Genomic DNA, 18,954 nt, shown 5'->3' with positions numbered 1-18,954 from the left:
TGAGTGTATGAGTTATCACTACAGAGTACTAACCTAATAACAGGAGTTCAGTCCATTGTGCCAGATTCTTTCAGGGGAATATAAGCTTAAGAGCCAATGAACTAGGGCCAAGTGGGAGAGTCCTCCTCCAAGGAATAGGGTTCTCCTTTCACCAGTCGATCTGGCTCTATTCCTTCCTCTGGTTGGTCGAGAGTCCCAATCCATCGAGGAAGCGTAGCGTGTGGCCAATTGACGTGGCGTTACTAGGCGTGTTGCATCCCTGAGGCGGGAGCCAGGCCATAAACGAATTTTGTGATTGGCTGTGTCCCGTGGGTTGCTGGGGAGAGGCACGGAGAGGCGGGCACAAGTCCAAAAGCAAGCCGCTGATTGGCTGAGGTGCCAGCAGCTTTCCTTCCGATGATTCGGCTCTTCTCGACTCAGTCTCAGCCAAGCGTTTGCTGCCGTGGTCTGGGTCGTCGCTGCCGCTTCCCCCTCGCGGATCAGGAGCCAGCGTCTCCGGTCCGTACGCCCACCGCCCTGGTGCTGCTGGGAAGAAACAAGAGGGAGGCTGCCTGCGGGATTGTCGCTGCTGCTCGTCCCTTTCCTGGGAGAGTCCTGTTCCGGCCGAGTCGGTCGCCTGCCACTCTCGTAGCCGTTACCCGCGGGCCGCCACAGCCGCCGACCAGGAGAGGCGCGCGCCATGGCTTCTGGAGCCGAGTGAGTGTGTGCGCGTGCCCGCCGCCGGCTGTGGCGGCGCGCGCCGCGAGACCCGCCGCGCTGGGTAGGCCCGGCGAGGCCTGTTCGGGGGCGCGTCTGCGAGGTGGATACTGGGGAAAGAGGGCGAAGGAAGGCGAGGGAGGCGGTGCAAGTGGGCCCTTGGGGCCAGGCTGCGCCCTCCCGCGCTCCCCTTAGGTCGGGCTTGCGTTGGGCCTGGGTCGGAGCCTGGGCGAGATCGTGCTGTGTCATGCAGGCCCCAGCCGACCTGATTGGCTCTCTTGGAACGGCCGTCTCGGCCTAGCTAGGCCTTCTGGAATACACTGCCGGAGTAGAGCCCCGAGACCCCGGTGCCCCTATTTGTAAATCTTCTGACCACTAGCTGGAGACCTAAAGTTCCCAAAAAGAGCAGGACGGGCGAGCCAGAGCCCCAGCAGGGCCCGGTGGGCGTGGACTTGGGGCCACGTGAAGGCCTCAGGAGTACTGGGACCCTGGCTGACGCTGGGTCCGAGGAAGCCGGGCCAGGGGGTGGCCGGCGAACTCGAGGAAGCCCTTGCTGGTCTGTGTGGAGGTGGGGACGACCTGGCTTCGGGATAAGGGGCTCTTGAGAGAGAGTACTCCCTGATTTTCACTTTTGCGCCCCCCCCCACTTTAAGCTGTTGTAAATACAAGGAAACTTTAGTTTTTCTTACATTATAAGGAGATGGGCGTGAAGGAATTTACTATTTTAGGTCCTTTATGAAGTTCCTGTCTCAGTAGTGTATTTTATTGTTTCCTATATCTCAGCTTTCGGTGCCTTAACTCTTCAACACACACACACCCTTTTTAAACAAGCAGATATATTGGTGAATTCTCTGGGCCTCAGAACTTTTCTAGTCTCACTCTGGAAAGCACGTATCAGATAAAACCTGGTCCCCTGTACACGTTCAGTTTAGAATCTAGAGCTTTAGATGCTAAAAAAGAAGGGGAGGGGCAAAAAAAGGAAGTCCAACCAGCCTACAGAAACTCTGCTATGTAAATCACTCTCCTGCTTTGACAAGATTAGTTTTTTAAGGTATTTCTCTAATTTCATGTTAGTGTGAAGTATTCTTCAGTTGCTTAGTTGAAAGTACCATTTAATACTTTAAATACTTTCTCTAATGTGCAATCCTTTGTTTTCAAAACTAAAAATATTTAAGCCTGGTGTGGTGGTCCATTTCTATAATCCCATTTTGGAGAAGACAAAGACAGATAAGGGTCATTAACTTTAGGTCAGCCTGGCTATCAGGTGAGACCTTTGTTCAAAAAAAGAAAAAGAAATATCTTGGAACCTGGCAGTTTCTAATTTCTAGGTTGGCTTGATTGCCCTACTGAACCTCCTCCAAGTCTCCTGTGACCTGTTGGGGGTTCTGGGAAGGGCCTGAGTCATGTAGAAGACAATAGGAGATGTTCTCAACATCTAGGATTGCCATCGTCAGGCTGAATTCACTCAAGCCATTTCTGTCTGATCACTGTAAATAGATGGGCAATTAGAAGTCTTTACCTTAGGTGAAGAAGGGCATAAGCGCTCTATAGAGCCAGTCAAAAAGGTAGGCCAGACTAGTTGCCTTAAAGTTGAACTTCGGGATTAAAATAACGAACTGATGATTAGGGCATCTGGTGTTTCATTTTTCTCCAGTCCTAGTCTTGTAAGTCAGGAGGATGGACAGACCTTTTGCAAGGGTATTTAAATTTTTTTTTCATTTTATTGTAAAGATGCTCTACAGAGGGGTGTTACACGAGTAAGGCAATGAATAATGCAAGGTATTTTAATGGATTGAGTGGAGTAGAACAATTGAAGGGCTTACATACATTGACCATGATTGAATGTTGGTGAACTTGGAAGGAATCCACCTTTTCTGCAGCCTTGTGCCCCAAGTGGCAGTGAATCTTGGGCTGAGGGTCACAGGTTAGAGATGAGAAAACAAACTTCCTTTTTTTTTAATCAGTTGTAGGGCTTGAACTCAGGGATTGGGTGCTGTCCCTGAGCTCTTTTGCTCAAGACTAATGCTCTCTACCAATTTGAACTACAGCTCCACTTCTGGTTTTTGAGTGGTTAATTGGAGATGAGTCTCAGGGACTTTTTCTGCCTGGGTTGGCTTTGAGCTGTGATCCTCAGATCTCAGCTTCCTGAGTAGCTAGGATTATAGATGTGAGCCACTGGAGCTCTTCGAAAACCAACTACATTTGGAAACTAGTTTAAAAGCTGTTAAAGATACAGCAAACTTGTAAGAGCACAATGTGGGGGAGAGTGAGGAAGCTTACATACATAATTAAATTATCAGTGGCAATAGTCTAGTTTTGATAATTATGCCCAGCTCCTAGAATAGTGCCTGATGCTTGATAGACATACATTAATTTGTTGAAGAAATACTTGTTTTTCCCCTCTGCCCTTTTTTAATTTTTGGTGTCTATTCTGGAGTTTGAACTCAAGGCTAGTGCTCTAGTACTTGAGCCAGAGCTCCACTTCATGCTTTTTTGCTAGTTAGTTTCACAGACTTTCCCACTGGCTTTGCACCTTCATCCTCAGATCTCTGCCTCCTGAGTAGCTAGGATTACAAGCTTGAGCCACCAGTACCTGGACCACTCCTTTCCATTGTTTAGCTTCTCTGTTTGAGTTAATATTCACATTTTCTTGAGCCTTGGTAAGAGGAAGTAGCTCTTCAAAGGGAGAACTTAACTGTTAATAAGCAAAAGCCAGAGGTTGAACTTGAGAAATCAGAAATTGGTGTCACTGTCCAGTGAATAGCTTCTAGGAATAGTAAAAAGTTAGTTTAGATGCAGTTTTGATTTGAGTGAGATGGATTTGATTTCCCCCACCCCATGTTTCAGCATTTCTTGGTTTTCCCTTTTTTTTTTATGCCATCTTGGGGTTTAAACTCAGGTCCTGTGTCCTGTCTCTGAATTTTTATTTGTTTTTGCTCAAAGCCAGTGTTCTACCACTTAAGGCACAGCTCCACTTCCAGCTTTTTGGTGATTAATTAGAGATAAGAGTCACAAGGACTTTCCTGCCTGGGCTGGCTTTGAAATGTGATCCTCAGGGCTCAGCCTCTTGAGTAGCTAGTATTATAGGTTTGAGCCGCTCTTGAAACTCAACAGGTTTATCTTGTGAGAAGAGTAGAGTAGTTTTAATAATTCTCCTTTGTCCCAAGAATTTCTTTTTGGGACTTGGGACCTCCTTGAGCCCTAGGGGAAGTTGTATGGTTCACTCTATTCCCTCAGAAGCTTAGCAGAGCTTGTTCTTTGAAGGTAGTTGTGATTCCATATGTTAGGCATTATATTATGTTTATGTTCCTCTTCTTACTTAAAACAATAAACCTCTGTGGTAGGTTGGGGGACTAAACAATCCTGAAAGATTAACTTGCCCAAGATTACAATCACAAAAGTATTTAGATTCAAATTTAGTAGATCTAGAGCTTCTGTTCTCAACTGCTGTTCTATACAGTTTAAGACTACTTTCATTTCTCTGATTTTTTTTCAATCTTTAGATGTAACAAGGGATTTCAATTCAGCATGTCATTTTATAAGTGCAATGCATCTTTGTCAATGTTACTGCTTCATTGTTTTCCTCCATATAGTTGGTATTTAGCTTCTATTTGTATGTCTGTTATTTTTTATAGTTTCTTGTCTTTGGTAATCACTTGGGGTCCAGCAACAGAAATTGAGGTGCTCAGAATACTGGGCTACTAAAACAGTGAATGTAATACATGCTGGATATTGTTCCTTGTAACATTGACTGGATTTCTTTCTTCTGAGCTGTTTGGTGTAGGAATAGGTGTGAGTTTTAGAGACTGGTGGGGCCCCTGAGGCCAGAATATCTAGTGGGCCTAACTTATTTCTACCTTGTAGTTCAAAAGGTGATGACTTATCAACAGCCATTCTCAAACAGAAGAACCGTCCCAACCGTTTAATTGTTGATGAAGCCATCAATGAGGACAACAGTGTGGTGTCCCTGTCCCAGGTAAGATGAGTCCACCATCTAGCACTTGTTTGAGGGAGTTCCCTAGGTTTTTTCATTTTTGTAGAGTGGGGTTTCCTGGAAATTCTAAACTCTAGGGTTGCTGCCTGCCCAGTAACCTTAAGGTTCCTAACCATTTTTTCCTTAGCCCAAGATGGATGAACTGCAGTTGTTCCGCGGTGACACAGTATTGCTGAAGGGAAAGAAGAGGCGGGAAGCTGTGTGCATTGTGCTTTCTGATGACACATGTTCTGATGAGAAGATTCGAATGAATAGAGTTGTTCGGAATAACCTTCGAGTACGCCTAGGGGATGTCATCAGGTATGTGTATAAAGTGTGTATATAGCCTGCTATGGGTACAGAAATCTCCCCTCCTGCATTAGAACCAGGATGAAATGGTTGTTGTTTTCCAATTAAACCTACTTTTTTTCCTACAATTTTTCTTTTTAACTTTTTTTAAATTATTATAAAGGTGATGTACAATGAAATTACAGTTACATAGGTCAGGTAATGAGTATATTTCTTTTGGATAATGTCCCCCCTCCCTGCTCTAGTATGAAATTCTTGGAAGGACAGACATGTGAAAACCCAAGGTTTAGGATTTTTATTATTATTTTCTTTAATTGGTCATCGAGCTTGAACTCAGGTATTGGGCACTGTTCCTCTTTTTGCTCAAATCTAGTACTCTACCCTTTGAGCCACAGTGCCATTTCCAGTTTTCTGGGGGTTAATTAAAGATAAGAGTCTCATGGACTTTCCTGCACAGACTGGATTTGAACTGTGATCCTTGGGTCTCAGTCTCCTGAGTAGCTAGGATTACAGGTGTGAGCCACCAGCGCCTGGCTTCTCTTACTCTTTCTTTTTTGTTTTTGGTTTGGTTGTGGGGGCTTGAATTTGTGCCTAGGCACTGTCTCTGAGCTCTTTTGCTCAAAGCTAGTGCTCTGTCACTTTGAGCCATAGTGCCACTATTCAGATTATCTTTATTTTTTAGTTCTGCCATAGACTTTTTATTACATTTACATGCTCCTTGGGATAAGTTAATATTCTTGTAATTTTATTGATATCTGTATTTTTTCCTACCAGAAGTGTGTGTGTGCACACATGTGCAAGCATGCTAATACTGGTGTTTGAACTCAGGACCTTGAGCTCTTGCTGGGCTTTTTCATTCAAAGCCGGGCTTAATCACTTGAGCCAAACTTCCAGTCTCAGCTCTTTGCTAGCTAATTCTAGGTAATAATCTCACAGATTTGGCTGTACAGACTGGCTTCGAATCTTGACTCTCAGATCTCAGCCTCCTGAGTAGCTAGGATTATAGGCATGAGCCACTGGCCATGCCTAAATGGCTGAAGTGCCATTTGAAGGTATAACATCTGAACGTGGTAATTACTCCTATAAACTACCATGTTCAATTAATGCTTTATGATAGGGTTAGAATGAGGTGAAAGTGTGAAGATGGAAGGTGAACTTCTGGCAGTTCTTTTAAGGAATCTTAAGTAAAACTAGAAGATAAATGTAGTTGGAGCCAAATCGCAGATTATTCCAGTGCCAGATTTTGCTTGTTCTTAATATAACTGTAGACAAGAGACATTCCCAAACTGGTAGAATTTCAGACTTCTGATGGTTTTTTCATAGAGTTTTATGTATCATGCATTTTCCCCCCAAAAATATGTGACTTTCTCAAGGTGTTCTGACCACATGGCTGAGATTGTTTTTCCATTTCTATTTCCAACTTAGTCTTAGCCAACTAAGACCTTTTCTTACAGGAGGTAATATTGGGGTTACCAATATTGGCTAGGAAGGATCATCCTTTTTTTTTTTGCCAGTCCTAGGGCTTGAATGCAGGGCCTGGGCACTGTCCCTGAGCTTCTTTTGCTCAAGGCTAGCACTCTACCACTTTAGCCACAGCACCACTTTTGGCCTTTTCTGTTTATGTGGTACTGAGGAATCAAACCCAGGACTTCATGCATGCTAAGCAAGCACTCTACCTCTAAGCCACATTCCCAGCCCAGAAGGGATCATTCTTGACCATTGTTTATCGAAGACCCTAGTGGTAGAGCTGTGCAAGTCTTTCTTATTTTTGGCTCATTGATGAGGAGTGGATTACCCTAGCAGTCTCTTCAAGTGGCTTCTCCTATTACCTCATCCTGAATGTGATCTATCTTGGTTCTGCTTGGCTGTTCCTTTGCCTTCACTCCAACTTGTTCTCCTTCTGCTCTTCACCTAAAGCCATCCTGCCTTTTCTCTTTCGCTTGCCATCAGCTGTCTGTGCCAGGCCTTATCGGACACCCAGTGCTTGGGACTACAGTGTGGTTGGTAATGTGGAGTCTGCTTGTCATCCTCAGCATCCAGCCATGCCCTGATGTGAAGTACGGCAAACGCATCCATGTGCTACCCATCGATGACACGGTGGAAGGCATCACTGGCAATCTCTTTGAGGTATACCTTAAGCCGTACTTCCTGGAAGCTTATCGACCCATTCGAAAAGGTGAGATATAGGAACTGAGCTAAGCCTAAAAATAGTTACATAGGGATACTTAAGAGTAAAGACTGAAACAACTCCATCTCATTTTCATATGTGTGCATGTGTGCGTGTGTGCGCACGTGCTCACATATGCATCCTACGCATATGTTCATAGTCTCTCTTGACTCTCTGTCTCTCTCTGCTCCAGAAGAGTAAACTATCCTTAGGATCTTTGAAAAAGGTGGTGGTTCATTTTACTGTATTACACTTCAAAGTGCATAACTCTACCATTGGTGGTTGGAGTAAAAGCTTGGATTACCTAGGTTTAGAAGTCAAAACATTTGGTTCTTTTCATTGTATTCTTGAGCGAGAGGGTTGTTAAATTGAATAATTTTTACTCTTACCATGGTCTTAGTAAGACCCTAAGTGAGAGGAAAATATTTAGTGAGCTTGATTTTGTAGATCCTGGAATCTCATGAGGAATTCTGATTTGGTTTTATGCTTGATACATCTAATTGCACTTGTACTGCTTGCTTTTATAGGAGACATTTTCCTTGTCCGGGGTGGAATGCGTGCTGTGGAGTTCAAAGTAGTAGAAACAGATCCTAGCCCTTACTGTATTGTTGCTCCAGACACAGTGATCCACTGTGAAGGGGAACCTATCAAACGAGAGGTGAGTTTCTTCCTGTCCCCTGTACTTAACTTAATTATTACTCAATGTGGCATTCATGTAGTAATGATCAGAACTGGTGTTTATTAGAACTAAGTTGTTTTTGGAAGTGAGAAAACTTCCAGCTATTTCTGGGCCAGAGTTTTCTTGAGAAAACTCAACACTAGGAATTTTAAATTGGAACCAAAATATAGGTGATTGGGATAATTCTGTTCCCTTACTCCTTACTCCATTTTTTTTTCTTTTCTTTCTTTTTTTGTCAGTTGTGGGGCTTGAACTCAGGGCCTGGATACTGTCCTGAGCTTTTGTGCTGAAATAATCTAGCACTCTACCACTTTGAGCCACAGTGCTACTTCCCAGTTTTCTGGTGGTTAGTTGGAGATAAGATTCTCATGGACTTGCCTGCCCAGGAAAGATCTCAGTCTCCTGAATAGCTAGGATTACAGGCTTTCCACAGCTTTCCTCATTCCTTTCTTTCCCCCTACTTCCTTCTCTTCTTCCCTGTCCCTCTTCTCTTCTGGTATTTTGAGACAAGGTCTTACTGTGTAGCCTAGGCTGGCTCAGAACTTGGTGTGGAGGCTAGCATGGCCTCAGACTTACTTATCTTTCTACTTTAGCCTTCCAAATGCTAAATTACAGGCATGTGCCACCACTCCTAGCTGATACTGGGATTTAAATTTTTTTTTTTTTTTTTGCCTGTTCTGAGCTTGAACTCAGGGCCTGGGTGCTGTCTCTGAGCTTCTTTTTGCTCAAGGCTAGTGCTTTACCATTTGAGTCACAGTGCCACTTCCAGTTTTTGCTGTGTATGTGGTACTGAGGAATCGAACCCAGGGCTTCATGCATGCCAGGCAAGCACTCCACCACTAAGCTACATTCCCAGCCCTGGGAAAATTTTTGAAGTAAAGCTGATGATAGCATACTGGCTTCTATGTCCATTCCAGGGTTTCCAGTTGTAGATTTTAGGGAGTCGTAGTTCCTAGTAAGAAAGGACTGTGTGAAATGGAAGGATTGTGCTAGACTTCTTAAGATTTTTGTAGGTTATGTTGTTGTTGTTGTTTGTGCCAGTCTTGGGGTTTGAACACAGGGCCTAGATGGTGACCTGATCTCTTTTGCTCAGAGCTAGCACTCTATTACTGGAGTCACAGCCACTGTTCTGCTTCTAGCTTTTGGTGGTTAATTGGAGGTAGATACTCACAGACTTTACTGCTAGAGCTGGCTTTGGACTAATTCTCAGATCTCAGATTCCTGTGTGGCTAGGATGGCAGGCATGTGCCATTGGTACCCATTGTAGTAGTTTTTTGAGGCAAATCCCTTTAAAAAAATCATATATAGCAGATTTTTCCACAACAGATATTAAAATGATTTGGAGAAGACCTACTCATAGTGTTCTTGTCTTTTTTTCCTTCATATTCAGGATGAAGAAGAATCCTTGAATGAAGTAGGATATGATGACATTGGTGGCTGTAGGAAGCAGCTAGCTCAGATAAAGGAGATGGTAGAGCTGCCTTTGAGACATCCTGCACTCTTTAAAGCAATTGGTGTAAAGGTGAGCTCTGTAGAATCATGTCTCTAGTGGTGACTAATGACTATTCAGGCACTTAATCCTTTAGACTGTTTTTATACTTGGCTCAGAATGGAGGAACAAATAATCTTAGGGTTGTAAGTCTTGACACATCTGAGAACTGGTAGTCTAAAGTATAGCTTACTAATCCTTTCTATATCACGAAACGCAGAATATGGAGTTACTACTTTACCTGCTAAGTATGAAACAGTAGTCTTCTGTGTGGGGAGTTTCAATGTCCTGCCTATGGATGAAGCCACAGAAATGACAGCTTTAAATAGGAAAACTTGTGAGTGACTATAAGGAAAAGCTTTTAGAACTGATAATAAAATTCTGAAAGATTATGATCATTGGACCTCTAACAATGAAGAAAATAGATTTTTTTTCCTGTGCATAAAGATGCACAGGAAGGGATGCAATTCTAGAAGTACAAGCCTTTAGATTTTTTTTTTCTGGTACTGGGGTTTGGACTTAAGGCCTGGTATTTTCATGGTTTGCTTATTCAGCTGTTGCTTTACCACTAGAGCCATACTTATTGCCCAGATTGATTTAGATAATTTGGAGAATAATTTTTACAGCAAAATCTGGACTAGAGTCTGGTCATGATTCTGCAAATCTCAGCCTTTTGTGAGATACTTTTACCCAACTCAAGAGCTCATTCCTTTTTTTGGTGGGTCATGGGGCTTGAACTCTGGGCTTGCGCACTGTCCCTCAGCTCTTCAGCTCTAGGCGAGCACTCTACCACTTAAGCCATGGCGCCACTTCCAGTTTTCTAGTGGTTCATTGGAGGTAAGAGTCTCACGGACTTTTCCTGTCCACTTTTCCTGCCTGAGCTGGCTTTGAATGTGATCCTCAGATCTCAGCCTCCTGAGTAGCTAGGATTACAGGTGTGAGCCACCAGTGCCCGGCTTAAGAGCTCATTCTTAATGGTGCCAGGGTTGAGCCCGTATTCTCATCCTTTCTAGAGCTTAGCTAAGCTGTTCTAGAGATAGGTAGGATTGAGAGGATATGGGATTCAGAACCAGTCACACTGTATTTTATTTATTTATTTATTTTGGTGGTACTGAGGTTTGAGCTCAGGGTCTTACGCTTACTCTACCACTTCAGCCCTTTTGCCTATACTCTCTGTTGGTCCTTAGCCTCCTCGAGGAATTTTGCTCTATGGACCTCCTGGAACAGGAAAGACCCTGATTGCTCGAGCTGTGGCAAATGAGACTGGAGCCTTCTTCTTCCTGATCAATGGTAAGAGCTGGTCTGTCTAGTATCTTGCTAGACACAATTCTGAGCTGGGCAGTTTATGGACCCATCCATTTGTATCCATGTCTTTGTATATACTTTACCATCTTCTGGTAGAGTACATAGCAATAAGGTGAAGATACTTTATACTGGTGTTCTCTTGTCCCTTTTCCCCTTCCTTGAAAAAGATTGTGGAAAAAAGATGGTGATAAAGATTGTGTAGGGGGAGCAAATTGAAATGAGGAATCAAAAGGTACATATTTTTATATTTGAGAATAAAATTTGGGCTTACGAATGATGGTTTGAGATGATTTGGATCTTAGAATAATATTTAGCTGATAGAGGTCCAGTTATATTCTGCTTTCTGCTATGGCCAGCAGTCCCAAGGAATCTGCTTTTATCCTTACAATTTCAACTCTGGGGGAAAATTATACCGAGTCCTTTGGCTTCTGTCCTGCCCTGGTAGCTTTGTTGTTGTTGTTGTTGTTGTTGTTGGTCGTGGGGCTTGAACTCTGTTTTTGGGCACTAATCCTTGCGCTCTTCAGCTCAAGGAGAGCGCTCTACTGCTTGAGCCACAGCGCCACTTCTGGTTTTCTAATGGTTTATTTATTTATTGGGTCTGGTCGTGGGGCCTGAACTCTGGGCCTGCGCACTGTCCCTCAGCTCTTCAGCTCAAGGCAAGCGCTCTACCACTGAGCCACCTTTCCAGCCCCTCTAGTGGTTTATTGATAACAGTCTCAAAGACTTTTCTGCCCAGGCTGGCTTTGAACCGTGATCCTCAGATCTCAGCCTATGAGTATCTAAGATTACAGGTATGGGTCACTGGCGCCCGGCTTGCCAGTGGGACAATAAGAGGTACAGGTTGAGAGAAGCAGAGGTTACCACCTTCTCACCCAGGGCCTGTCTCTGGACTGAACAACCAAGATAACATTTCTGTTGTGATCGGGAAAGAGATAGTTTTGTCATTGTCTCTATTCCATATCCTTTCAGGTCCTGAGATTATGAGTAAGTTGGCTGGTGAGTCTGAGAGCAACCTTCGTAAAGCCTTTGAGGAAGCTGAAAAGAATGCTCCTGCTATTATCTTCATTGATGAGCTTGATGCTATTGCTCCCAAAAGAGAAAAGGTAGGAGTTTACCTGAGGGAATGAATGGGGGGTTGAAAAGTCCTGACTTTAGCTTCTAACCAGATATCCTGTCCTGACAGACTCACGGGGAGGTGGAGCGACGTATTGTATCACAGTTACTGACCCTCATGGATGGCCTAAAGCAGAGAGCACATGTAATAGTTATGGCAGCAACCAACAGACCCAACAGCATTGACCCAGCTCTACGGCGATTTGGTAAGAACCCCTGATTTCTTTCAGCACACACCTTACTCATGGGAGATTATAGTTATACTGGACTAAATATCCTTGATTCCCACCTTGGTCCTTTATCTAATTTAATCTTCAGGTTTTCTTGAAGCTTTGCAGTAATATGCCACTGGGATTCTTTTCCTTTTCTTTAACATTCTATCTAGAATAATTGAGGGGTTTCTCAGGCCATGGAGCTTTTAAACTGCTAACACTAGAGGAATCCTAAGATAGCTGGTCATGCCCCTTTTGCTATCTGGACCAGAGAATGAACCATGTCTTATATTCATACACTATTCTACAGGTCGCTTTGACAGGGAAGTAGATATTGGAATCCCTGATGCTACAGGACGCTTGGAAATTCTTCAGATCCATACCAAGAACATGAAGTTGGCAGATGATGTGGATCTGGAACAGGTGGAGTGGTGATGACTGGCCAGGAAATAGTATATATCTATTTCCAGGAATTTGATATGGACCTGGCTAGGGATATGTAAGCTTAAGATGACAGAAGCTGGGCTGCTAATCCCAGCACTCTGTGAGGATGGGGCAAAGGGGATCTTGAGTTTGTGGTTACATAGTGAGAGGTTATTTAAAAACCAAGCAAAAGGGGCTGGGAAGGTGGCTCAGTGGTAGAGCGCTTGCCTTGCATGCCTGAGGTCCTGGGTTCGATTCCTCAGCACCACATAAGCAAAAAGAAAAAAGCCGGAAGTGGCGCTGTGGCTCAAGTGGTAGAGTGCTAGCCTTGAGCTGAAGAGCTGAGGGACAGCGTTCAGGCCCAGAGTTCAGGCCCCACAACCGGACCCCCCCCAAAAAAAAACCAAGCAAAAGATGGAAGGAGATTGGTGTTCATTTGGGCAGGGAAAAGGAAGCAATCTTAGACTGAATCCAGGAATTTAGCCTTTTTCACAGTTGATGGTATATAAAAATACAAACCAATGTTGTTGGAACAGCTTTATTTCCATCTCCCAAGTCTAGGTTTGAGTACTTATCCCATAGCCAGTGTAATATATGTGTTCAAAGCAATTGAAGGACCCAGAAATAGAGTAAGGGACCAGGATTCTATTATATCTGAGCTTCCCGAGGCAAGTGGATCTTCTCTCTGCAGGTAGCCAATGAGACTCATGGGCATGTGGGTGCTGACTTGGCAGCCCTGTGCTCCGAGGCTGCTCTGCAGGCCATCCGCAAGAAGATGGATCTCATTGATTTAGAGGATGAGACCATTGATGCTGAGGTCATGAACTCCCTGGCAGTTACTATGGATGACTTCAGGGTAAGGACCACACCAACTTAAGTACAAACACACTTTGACCTCCTTCTATAGTAAGTCTCATCTCCAGTTATTTCCTTCTTTCTTAGTGGGCTTTGAGTCAGAGCAATCCATCAGCACTGCGGGAAACTGTTGTGGAGGTGCCACAAGTAACCTGGGAAGACATCGGGGGCCTGGAAGATGTCAAACGGGAGCTTCAGGAGTTGGTCCAGGTAGGATAATGTAGTCTAGGGTAGGTTACTGCTGCACTGTGTTGGTAGTGACCTAGGTGGTCTTGGTGTTGACATACTCACTGAGTGCAAGTCAGATGCCTGTTTGCTGTTTTCTAGTTTGAGTCACTGGGGAGCTTAGAGAACTTGGAACCTAGACCATAGGAAAAACTATGAAGTAGTGGAAGGAAGGAAAGTTTCTGATTGGTAAGTTTTACTTTAAAATATGGTGATAGCCTTAAATTTTCCTTTTTTTTTTTTCCTCCTAGTATCCTGTGGAGCACCCAGACAAATTCCTCAAGTTTGGTATGACACCCTCCAAAGGAGTTCTTTTCTATGGACCTCCTGGCTGTGGAAAAACTTTGCTGGCTAAAGCCATTGCTAATGAATGCCAGGCCAACTTCATCTCCATCAAAGGTCCTGAGCTACTCACCATGTGGTTTGGGGAGTCTGAGGCCAATGTCAGGGAAATCTTTGACAAGGTGAGCTATAAAGGCTACACTATGTTTTCACATGCTTGGGTAGGACTAGAGGCTGTTTCTGTAGGAGAATCAAAAGCTTATTACTGACAGCTGACAGTTGGGCATTGAAATTTTGGCCTGAGAGATCTAGTTACGTTTTTGAATCAGTTTTTCTGTCTCATAGGCACGCCAAGCTGCCCCTTGTGTGCTTTTCTTTGATGAGCTGGATTCCATTGCAAAGGCTCGTGGTGGTAATATTGGAGATGGTGGTGGGGCTGCTGATAGAGTCATCAACCAAATTCTGACAGAAATGGATGGCATGTCTACAAAAAAGAATGTGTTTATCATCGGCGCTACCAACCGGCCTGACATCATTGATCCTGCCATCCTAAGACCTGGTCGCCTTGATCAGCTCATCTATATCCCACTTCCAGATGAGAAATCTCGTGTTGCCATCCTCAAGGCCAACCTGCGCAAGTCCCCAGTTGCCAAGGCAGGTGCAGGGTCTTAGGATTTAGGGACTTCTGTGAAGCTGATGTGAAGTGTTCTTAGATCCCATTGAGGATTTTTGGGGCTGGGACTGGTATGGAAGGAAGATGGAAGATTTAGGAGTATTAGAATTGTCTAGACAACAATATGGAGTGGCAGTAGATAAAAGAAACTGGAGTTGGGAGTGCTTGGGTAGTCCAAAGATGAAAGTACTCCAGAGGAGAAAACGCTAAATGCTAAGGTTGCTTTTGTGCCTCTTTTAGGATGTAGATTTGGAGTTCTTGGCTAAAATGACTAATGGCTTTTCTGGAGCTGACCTGACAGAGATTTGCCAACGTGCTTGTAAACTGGCCATTCGTGAATCCATTGAGAGTGAGATTAGGCGAGAGCGGGAAAGGCAGACAAACCCATCAGCCATGGTAAGTCTGTGTACCCTTTTCCTGTTATATGGTCTGTGAGTAGCCTTGTAGGAATGGAAAAGAGTTGGGTGGATTTAAGAATGTATGGGGTAGGAAGCCTGACTCAACCCTGTTACCTCAGCATCTTGATTGTGGAGATCTGGGGGAAACCACTGTTCAAGGCTAGCCCCACCTGGCCTTGAGATCCTGTCTCCCTGTCATCCCAAGAAGATGAAGTTGGAGAATAGCTCTCTGAGGCTGGCTCCATGCAAAAATGCAAGATTCTATCTGAAAAATAAAAAGGGTGGGAGTCCTGGCTCAAGTGCTAGAGCTCCTACCTATGCCTTAGGTCTTTGAGTTTAAACCCTAGTACTACCAATAACAGAAGAGTATATGTGAGCCAGGTGAGATGATACCCATCTGTAATCCCAGCACTTGGGAAGCTGAAGCATAATGATTGCATGATTTAGACCAGCCTAGGCTACATAGTGATATCCCTGTCTTTTTTTTTTTTTTTTTGGGTCCGGTCGTGGGGCCTGAACTCTGGGCTGGGCGCTGTCCCTCAGCTCTTCAGCGCAAGGCTAGTGCTCTACCACTTGAGCCACAGCGCCACTTCCGGCTTTTTTCCTTTTGCTTATGTGGTGCTGAGGAATCCGAACCCAGGACCTCAGGCATGCAAGGCAAGCGCTCTACCACTGAGCCACCTTCCCAGTCCCTCCCTGTCTTTTTTTTTTTTTAAATAAAAATGTGATTGGAAGCTCGACTATTAGGTTAGGGTATAAATGAGATGTGATAAACACTGAGTGCTGTTTATAATTTCTTTAAATTTTTGGCTTTATTGAGGTATTATTGTGCAGTGATGTACCTTTTTTTTTTTTTTTTTTTGTCGGTTGTGGGGCCTGAACTCTGGGCCTGGGCACTGTCCCTCAGCTCTTCAGCTCAAGGCTAGTGCCACTTCTGTTTTTTTCTGCTTATGTAGTGATGAGGAATCCGAACCCAGGGCCTCATACATGCGAGGCAAGCACCCTACCACTGAGCCACCTTCCCAGCCCATGCACCTTTTAAAATTCAGTTTTCATGGAATTTCTGTGATTACTTCTATAATTGAGATAGAGTATATTCTATTGTTTCCAAAAGTTGCCTCAGACCACTGTAGTCAGAATATTCTCTCTTTCCTGGGAACACATTAGGGACAACCACTGATGTGAATTGAATCTTGTACCTATAGTATTCCCTTTTCTATTAGGCATTGACAAGTTGCATTTGTCTTCCTGACAGTACTTAAGTATTGTACCATTGAGTCTTACTTCCAGTTCTTTTTTGCTTTGTGTGTTATGTGTGTGTGTGTTATGTATGTGCTGGTCCTTGGCTTGAACTCTGCTCTGGTGCTGTCCCCCCTGAACTTATTTGCTCAAGGCTAGTACTCTAGCAGATTGAGCCATAGCTCTACTTCTAGCTTTTTGGTGATTAATTAGAGATGGAGAGGCTCACAGACTTTGTTGTCCAGACTGGCTTTGAACTTCAGTCTTCAGATTTCAGCCTCCAGAATAACTAGGCTTATAGGCATAAGCCATTGATGCCCAGCTTGCTTAGGTTATTTTTGAGATATCACTTGAGATGTGTACCCGGATCCCAATTTTTTTTTCCTTTTTTTTTTTTCAACCGTGGGGCTTGAACTCTGTGCCTGGGTGCTTTTCCTGCACTCTTCAGCTCAAGCTGAGCACTCTACTGCTTGAGCCACAGGACCACTTTTGGTTTTTTAGTGGTTTATTAGGGGTAAGAGTCTCAATGGAGTTTCCTGCCTGGGCTGGCTATGAACTGTGATCCTCAGCTCTCAGCCTCCTGAGGAGCTAGGATTACATGTGAGCCACTGGTGCCCGGCACAATTTTTTTTTTCTCTCCCCCTTTTTTTTTTTGTCAGTTGTGGGGCTTGAACTTAGGGCCTGGCCATTGTCCCTGAGCTCTTTTGCTCAAGGCTTGTGTTCTACCACTTGAGCCACAGTGCCAATTCCAGTTTTGAGTGATTCATTGGAGATAAGAGTCTCACAGGGACTTTACTGCCCAGGCTGGCTTCAGACACTGATTCTCAGATCTCAGCTTTCTGAGTAGCTAGGATTATAAGCGTGAGCCACTGGTGCCTAGCCAGTTTTATTTTTTGCTTTTCACTGAAGCCAAAATGACAGGTGTATGCCACCAAGCTGAACTTCTTCCATTGAGATGAAGCAGACTTTTCTGCTCTGGCTGAACTGGTACCCTGATCCTCCCTATATTAGCTTTCCAATGGCTAGGATTACAGATGACACCCAGCAAGAACACATTGAACAAGTGATTTGTGTGTGGGTGTGGGTGTGTTGGTCATAGGGTTTGGACTCAGGGCCTAGGTGTTGTCCCTGTGAGTTTTTTGCACAAGGATAGACCCATAGCTCCACGTCAGCCTTTTTTTGTGTGTGTTTTCATTAGAGAAGAGATCTCATGGACTTTTCTGGGCTGGCTTTGAACTCGTGAGTAGCTAGGATTATAGGCATGAGTCACCAGGTCCTGGCAAGTTTTAAAGCAAAGACCAGTGACTGAATGATTGAAAGTTTATTCTGACAACTTCCTTTACTTAGGCTGATTGGAGAGGCAGAAACTACCTACAGTGGGTAAACCAGTAAGAGTCCATATTGCACCCTAACTAGTTTGGTGGACTGTACTCACCATTTTTATAGGAAGTAGAAGAGGATGATCCAGTGCCAGAGATCCGCAGAGATCACTTTGAGGAAGCCATGCGCTTTGCTCGCCGTTCTGTCAGTGACAATGACATTCGGAAGTATGAAATGTTTGCTCAGACTCTTCAGCAAAGTCGAGGATTTGGCAGCTTCAGGTAATTTTGTTGGAGGCAATGAATGAGCAATTTCTATGGGCAGTTGTTACAGACAAGGTGGTGTGAGTCCTAAGAAGGCTAGGAGGGGTAGTTGTGAAAATTTTATAGAGACTAACCTTCATTTTTGATTGTTCTCATATATACAGATTCCCTTCAGGAAACCAAGGTGGAGCTGGCCCCAGTCAGGGCAGTGGAGGTGGCACAGGTGGCAGTGTATACACAGAAGACAATGACGATGACCTGTATGGCTAAGTGACGGTAGCCAGCATGTAGCAAGCTGGCCTAGTTGGACCTTGTTCCCTGGGGGTGGGGGCACTTGCTCAGGAGGGACCAGGGATGTGCCCGTGGCCTGCTTCATTCCACAGTCTGAACAGTTCAGCTATAGTCAGACTCTGGACAGGGGGTTTCTGTTGCAAAAACAAAACAAAAGCGATAAAATAAAAGTGATTTTCATTTGGGAAGCAGAGAGTGAATTACCAATTACCAGGGATTTGGGCCTTGGGCCTATGCCATTTCTGTTGTAGTTTGGGACAGTGCAGGCAACCTTTGGGGTGTGAACCAGGGCTCTGCCACTACCCCTACAGTTAAGCATCTGCACTTCACTCAATGCTGCCCAAGCCCTCTCTTACTCCTAGCCAACCTGGGTAGGTGGGTGAGGGCCCACAGTTGCTGGGTGTTTATATAGAGAGTAGGTTGATTTTATTTTACATGCTTTTGAGTTACTGTTGGAAAACTAATCACAAGCAGTTTCTAAACCAAAAAAAAATGACATGTTGTAAAAGGACAATAAACGTTGGGTCAAAATGGAGCCTGAGTCCTGGCCACTGTTCCTGCTTCTTTTTGGGGGAAGGGCTTTGGGCTACCTGTCATTGCCAGTAGAAGTCTTGGAAGTAAGGCTAAGCCTTCGTATGCTACTGGTTAATGTCAGTATGATTATTTCCTATTGCCTCACCATGTTTATAATGTCACTGGTGGAGGGGTGGGGGTGGGGGGGTGTAGCCTGATACATGTAGTAGGTGTATATGTAGAGATAGGTCATTCCACCTTTATTTATTTGATATAGACTTTAAGATAGAGCCCTCTTAACCCTGACCAAGACTAGATTAAGGTGCCCACTAGGCTTGCAAAAAGATACATTTGAGGGTTTGTGCATCCTAGACAAGCACTTTCACCACTGTGCTATACCTCTAGAGCTCTACTTGTGTAGTTTGGTCCAAATACATGTGTAGATAATCTACTCAATAGGTATATCAGAGTAAACCACTTGGGTATTTCTGGGTCAGTACTATGATGATCTAGGATCTTGGTTTGGAGC

The 18,954-nt window shown here is 44.3% G+C and overlaps 1 protein-coding gene across 1 annotated transcript; it reads left to right on the top strand.

Annotated features, from left to right (window-relative positions):
- The first annotated feature begins 301 nt into the window (after positions 1–301).
- Vcp (valosin containing protein) lies at positions 302–18,453 on the top strand. The gene is made up of 17 exons (XM_013026627.1): positions 302–696; positions 4,561–4,672; positions 4,818–4,990; positions 7,012–7,154; positions 7,673–7,803; positions 9,215–9,346; positions 10,501–10,603; positions 11,588–11,721; positions 11,802–11,937; positions 12,254–12,366; positions 13,058–13,222; positions 13,309–13,431; positions 13,698–13,910; positions 14,074–14,382; positions 14,642–14,797; positions 17,485–17,639; positions 17,786–18,453. Exons 1-17 carry the CDS (start codon positions 680–682, stop codon positions 17,889–17,891), a joined length of 2,421 nt encoding a protein of 806 aa, XP_012882081.1. The 5' UTR covers positions 302–679; the 3' UTR covers positions 17,892–18,453.
- Positions 18,454–18,954: the final 501 nt, after the last annotated feature.

Source organism: Dipodomys ordii, unplaced genomic scaffold (genome assembly GCF_000151885.1).
Source record: "Dipodomys ordii isolate 6190 unplaced genomic scaffold, Dord_2.0 Scaffold95, whole genome shotgun sequence".
Classification (NCBI taxonomy): Eukaryota; Metazoa; Chordata; class Mammalia; order Rodentia; family Heteromyidae; genus Dipodomys; species Dipodomys ordii.
This window is presented reverse-complemented; position numbering and strand designations above follow the sequence as displayed.